The sequence below is a fragment of the Poecilia formosa genome, unplaced genomic scaffold (assembly GCF_000485575.1).
Source record: "Poecilia formosa unplaced genomic scaffold, Poecilia_formosa-5.1.2 Scaffold445, whole genome shotgun sequence".
Lineage (NCBI taxonomy): Eukaryota > Metazoa > Chordata > Actinopteri > Cyprinodontiformes > Poeciliidae > Poecilia > Poecilia formosa.
The window spans coordinates 198948-205366 of NW_006800384.1; the positions used below are offsets into that span (position 1 = coordinate 198948).

The following is a 6419-nucleotide window of genomic DNA, read 5'->3' on the forward strand; positions in this document are numbered from 1 at the left end:
GTCGTGAACCCAACAGAGCTGATGAAAGTCACATCAGAAGCAACATCAACAGTAAGTTACTCATTTAGGTGATTAGGAATTTGAATTGGAAATCAATATTTCAATGGAGAATTTATTCAGGGAGTGAAAGATTAGGGTGATGTCAAAGAGGCCTTCCAACCTGCAAGACTAAAACTTATAAAAGATAAATCATCAAAATATCAATGAGTTTTTATCCAAAATGTTCCATTGCCAACACGATTTAATCTTAAGATTTAAACTCCTTAATAAAAAAAAATACTCTATTTATATTGTTTCATTATTTTTTAAATGTTTAATTTAAAATATAAAATGGCGTCCTCAATGTTATACAGAAATTTGTCTGAGAAATTGTGGAAAGACTTGAAAATTAATGATCACATATGTCCAATCTCTGTGATCTTGAGCTGTTTTGCAACAGATTGCTCAACTAGTTGCAACAAAGTGTGATTCTACAAAAAAGACAAACACCTGAATTTAAGCTTGAAGTCAGTTTTAGATTTCATATGTAAAAGAATAAAACTCTTCCTATCGCTGCACCATTTCATGTGGTTTCAACCCGATCCCCAAACTATATATAAAATTTTGTGGTTATATGAAAGTTTTAAAAAGTTGTAAGAGGTTTATATATTTTTGAAAATCAATTTAAGTGAAAAATGGAGAGAGAAAGAAAACTAACCTCTCCTTTCTTCCTCTATATGTTTAATTTAAACTGAAAAAAAATTAACTATGAAATAAATCAAACTCGCATAAGAATGAACTGTAAGTTTTTAACTCAAGCATTATTTTCTCACCAGTTGTCACATAGGAATGCAGAAAAAGAGCATTTCACTGGAACCTGTTTAACTCCTGCAGAAGTTCTGATGTTAAATAAGGATTAGTGACAACTGTTCACTTTAATGGAAGCAGACACACAGCAAATACTGCTAAAATGATTTTTTATTATTATTCTTGCACAAATCCTGACTTCATGTTTCCTCTTTTAGTTGTGATTAGCTGGTGTTGTAGCTTCTGGATTTGTGTTCACTTGGGTTATTTTTATCCAGTATTAATATTTATCTGATGATGTGACACAGTAAAATAATAAAACAGCAAAAAATCTATAATGAGGCAAATAATTTTTTACAGCTTTGTGATAATCCAGTACAGTTTGTTGTACATTTGTAGCCCAAAATACTTAAAATACTACAATGAAGTGGCTGTGACTGAAATTTGTGGAAGTTTTCCTAGTGTGGAGCATTTTCTGTAGTTTTATATAAAGTTGGTTCTTGTTTATTCAAAATCAAACTTAAAAAACATAATTATGTTCAGTCTAGAGATGAAAGATTTTAATCAAATACATGCTGATTCTAGAGTGGTTTCTCTGGAGTCTGATTTTTTCTGTTAAAAGAAGATCTGCAAAAACTTGAAATGTGTTTTTGTTTTATTTCTCAAGGAAAAACTCACATTTAGATTAGCTGGAGAACAGCATGTACGAGTCGTGTCAAACGCATGTGTAAAGGTCAACGCTAAATGTTGCTGTACTTGCTTGTGTTGTAAGTCAAGTTTTCAGCCTTGGAGCTTTCATACCATCTGTCACTCAGAAATTCAGTGAAAACATTTCACTGGAGCTCATGCTGATAATGATCAGACAATGATCAGTGACGGCAAAACACATTTACTCCCTCTATGAATGGTGAGAACCAAAGACTACGGTAAAAAAACACGTTTTTGTGCTGTTGTTTCTAACAGCATACCTTTGTTTTCTGTTTAATCCAATAAATGTCACATGCAGTTAACTCTATCACTTCATTTTGTTCTAAAACATTAAAATTGGTGAGCTTATCAATTCAACATTTAGTGCTTTTGACCACAGTGGTCCTTAAGGCCACTTCTTTCTTTAGTTTCCTATCTAAGAGGGTATAGGGAATTATTTAAAGTAAGATCAAGTTGAAAAAAAACTGTAGTACTATAGTTTGTTTTCTTATTAAATTACAGTCTTAGATAAATGTGAATGCTTATTTAAATGTTTTTCTTTACAAAATTGAAAAATATAGTCAAATATTTAAAATATTGCCAAAACTTGAAAACTTGAAGAATAAAAAAACAAATTAATTGAAGTACAATTAAAGTAACACTCTTGAAAATGTTTTGCCATTCTGAGTCACTGCCTTGTGGCACAGTTCACTCTCTTCCTAAACCTGTTACACTTGACACCTGCTGTATTTTCTAAGGAATTAAAAACTTGCTCTCAGCATGCATTCCTCACTTACAGGGGTGTGACCAGGGCCTTTAAAAGTGGCCCGCAGTTGATACCCAGCCACAGAGCTTTCTACTGTTCCAGCATCTCAAGTGGAAAAGCTGTGCAGAGAGACAACCATGTTCTCAGTGTCCAATGACCTGAGCAGCTCAGATGGCCTCAGCGACTCCAGTGGTTTCCTGCGGTCCAGTCGGTTCAGCAGCTCCACAGGCTTCAGCTCATCCAATAAATGGATCAATAATCACGCCTATTCAGGTATGGTTAAAAAAAAAAAAAAAAAAAAGCCTATCAATAACAACAGAAAAACTAAATTGTGTTATTGTTTGCAGTTGAATGAAAACCTCTAACATGTTCTGTTTATGTCGGACTGAAAAATTACAACAGATCTTTGTCCATTTGTAATCTGGCTTTATTTGTGTATTTTATTTTTACCAGAAGTGTCACATATCTGCTGATGTGACAATGTGACCATTTATAATTGCAGAGCAAGGGAGATAGTGCTCAAACTTAACCAAAGTATCCCATTAATAATGAAAAAATAAGCTAGCACACATTTTTGCAGAAAGCGTAGGCGTAAATCCCGGAGGGGAGGGGGGGCGGACAACCCCCAATCTTGGAGAAGTCTAGATTTGCCCCCTCCTCCCCCCACATAAAATCATTGAAGAAACATTTGCATTAAAATCAATATGAAAAGGCAAAAGAAACAAAGAATTAAATACATCTGCAATTCACCGAAGAAAGAAATAAGAATTATTTTTTAGGTCCCCCCCACCATTATTAGGACAATGGTTCAGTCCAAAGTGTGGGCGGAGCAACAGCAGCGCTGAACTGTACAGGCTCCATCAGAGCCGCGGAAATGAGGAGCTAATTGTTAGCTGCGGCTCTGCACCATGAACAAAAACCTCTCCAGTAAGTGAATACTTAAAAGACATGTAACACCTTTTATTTACTTTCACTGCTCAATAGGAAGAAACACATTAACAATAAAAATCAGACTGCAGTTTGTTATTTCATTACTTTTACTGAATCATGATAAACGGCCCTGGAAATCAAAACTGGCTACATTGCTTTTATAGACTTGAGCTTTTTTGTCAAAGGTAGCAAATATCTTATTCATATTTAGCTCTTAAACTTTCAGTTCATTAGAAGAGTTTGAAAAGGGAACGAGGGGCTGAGCAAGAGGCAGGAGCACCAGACCTTACAGTTGCAGTGTGTCTCATCATATCCGATATGATGTCTATGGTCTCACCTCTGATTTAGGCAGGTTGAAACCTCTGCTCAATGCCTCCTTCTAGTGAATCATTGAGAAAATGTCTGTCAAATATCCATCTTAAAACTTGACTGTAATAGTAAAGCCTATATGAGAGGAAAAACCGAATATTTGGCGCAAAGGAGAAGGACTTGGCAATCAAAATCAAAATTGTACATACAGACTCTGAAATTGTGAATAATGTAAACATGTTAGTCTATGACAATTTTTATACACATTTTAATTTTAAGTCCACTAGATGTGAGAATGGCAAGCTAAATAAAAAAACTGCCCTCTAAATCTTTTGAATCAAAATGTTGTACTTGATAGTGTCTTCTTTGTCAGGAAAATTGCACCTTTACATATTTTTTAAGCTTTTAAGGAAGTGGACCTCCACTGTGAGACCAACAACAATGACCATCACACCAGTCAAATCTCAGTGAATCAGCTGATTGTGAGAAGAGGCCAGCCATTCAACATAACCCTTAAAATGGCAAAACCTTTCAACCCCGACTCAGATCAGCTCACCATGAAAGTTGTGACTGGTTGGTGTCTTTTTAAATTATTCATTTGAAATGATTTTTTGGAAGTTGTGTCTGAACTGCATAGTTTATTTAATTGTTAAGTTGTCACAGGTGTTGATAACTTGTTTGCAACACATTTGCACATATTAAGTTTAAAAAAAAATTTTTTTAAATGCAATCAATGATAATAATTAATTGATCTAAGCAGACAGAATTCTGTTGCCTGACTCTTTCAGTTGTTGTTTTTTTTTTTTTCAGGAAAATATCCATCTGAGGAACGAGGGACCATGTCACGTTTTGGTGTTCCGGACAAAGTAGAACCTTCACCAGGTGCTATAGCAGTGTGGAAAGCAGAGCTCCAGAAAAACAGTCTTCCTGAAACAGGAATGTTGGCTCTGACCATAACGCCGCCTGCCCACGCTCCTGTAGGGGAGTACAAACTTTCTGCAGGACTTAAGGCTGAAGAAAATGAGTTAGCAGAACTTTTTGTGCTCTTCAATCCTTGGTGTTCTGGTAGGTTTGTTTGCACTCTCTCTGCCCAAGACATTTAGCTGTTTATTCATTAAAAAATGTGACGGTTCATTTTCTTTTATGTGGGGTTGTATGGATTTCATATGCGTAGGTGGTTACCTGGTTGCAGTTAACAACAATCAAAATGGTTGACAGTTTACTTATTTTAGCTGTTTCCACTGCCACACTTCATCAAAATCTGACTATTAAACAACATATGATCATCATTCCTTCATGTTTATGGATGCTTCATCTATATACTTTCATAATCAAATTTTCTTTCTGTACAGAGGACTGGGTGTTTCTGCCCAACGAGGCGGAAAGACAAGAGTATGTTATGAACCAACATGGAATAATCTACAAAGGTTCTGATCAATACATTCATGGACTTTCCTGGGACTTTGGACAGGTACAGAGATGCCAAACATGAACATGACGGCTTGATGCATCAATATCCAACAGTTTTCTCTGTAAAAAATAATAAAAAAAAGTTCTATAAAAATGTTAGATTAGTTTAACACGCTCAGGCAGAGCATTGATGAAAAAGCTTTCACTTTTAATATATTTTGATGCATAAGATGGTATTTAGGAATAGTTTCTCTTTCTATTCAGTTTGAAGAGGACATGGTGCAAATATGTCTGAAGTTACTTGACCTCAGCAGGAAACACAAGCGGGACCCAGCAGACGACGTTTCTGCCCGCTGTAACCCCATCTATGTCGGCCGTGTGGTTACCAACATGGTAGGAACCGCTTTTTAAAATTTAGCTTTAATTAAGAAAACATTCACAAACTTAAAACTCTACAGTGTTTTCTTCAGTATGACAAAATTTGGGAGCTACAGTTGAAACCGATATTTACTTACACAGAATAAAAAGACACAAACACATTTTTCTTGTACTCGAGTTAAATCTAACAAAACTTTTATTGCTTTAACTTAATTAGAATTATACAAATTATTTATATTTCATAAACATCAGAAAACTTAGTGAGAACATTTCTTAGAGATTTTTTTGTAACCTTTTGGGTTTCCTTCCCCAAACGTATAGGTTAAGTGACACATTTGAGTTAATTAAAGTCATACCTGTGGATGCATTTAAAAGCCACACCTGAAACAAACGGCTTTCTTGTTTGACTCGATGGGAAGGTAAAAAGAAATCAGCCAAGATATCAGGAAGAGAATAATGAAACAGCACAGGTCTAGTTCAAACATTTATATGCAAGTAAAGACATGATGGAAAAGACCATCATGTCTTTCTCGTACTGGAAAGACATGATGTCTCCAGTATGTCTCCATTCTGGAGACATACCAGTCTCCTTCCTTCCTTAATGAAAGGAAGGAGACTGGTCCTGTGTCCCAGATATGGATGGATTCTGGATATTCTGCAAAAATGACACGAAACATTTCATATGTTTTAGCATTTGTTTATGCTAAAAACGTTATGATGACAAAAAATAACTAAAAAGTGAAATATGAACATCAACCTCAAACTCATTCTTTTAGAAATAAATAAATGGACTCTGCCTTGTCAAAATAAAAACTTTTTGGATAACACTTTATTTGAAGGGGGGTGAATAAGACTGTCATGACACTGTCATAAACATGACATAACACATGTCATAAACATGTCATAACACCTGTCATGAACATGAATAAGCCTTCATGAATATTTATGACTGTTGTCATAAAGCGTCATTCGGTAAATTATGACACTTTTAATACAAAGTTGACATTACAAAGACATTTTGAATAATGTCAACTTTGTATTAAAAGTGTCATAATTTACCGAATGACGCTTTATGACAACAGTCATAAATATTCACGAAGGCTTATTCATGTGCATGACAGGTGTTATGACATGTTTATGACAGGTGTTATGA

The 6419-nt window shown here is 35.0% G+C and overlaps 1 protein-coding gene across 1 annotated transcript in view; it reads left to right on the forward strand.

Annotated features, from left to right (window-relative positions):
- The first annotated feature begins 1689 nt into the window (after positions 1-1689).
- Positions 1690-6419, forward strand: part of tgm8 (transglutaminase 8) — a 7879-nt gene continuing 3149 nt past the window's right edge. Inside the window, exons 1-6 of the mRNA XM_007577554.2 lie at positions 1690-2512; positions 3881-4051; positions 4289-4543; positions 4831-4949; positions 5153-5281; positions 5825-5885. Of these exons, the coding sequence (XP_007577616.1) occupies positions 2377-2512; positions 3881-4051; positions 4289-4543; positions 4831-4949; positions 5153-5281; positions 5825-5885 (871 nt within the window). The 5' untranslated portion in view covers positions 1690-2376. The remainder of the gene's footprint in view (positions 2513-3880; positions 4052-4288; positions 4544-4830; positions 4950-5152; positions 5282-5824; positions 5886-6419) is intronic.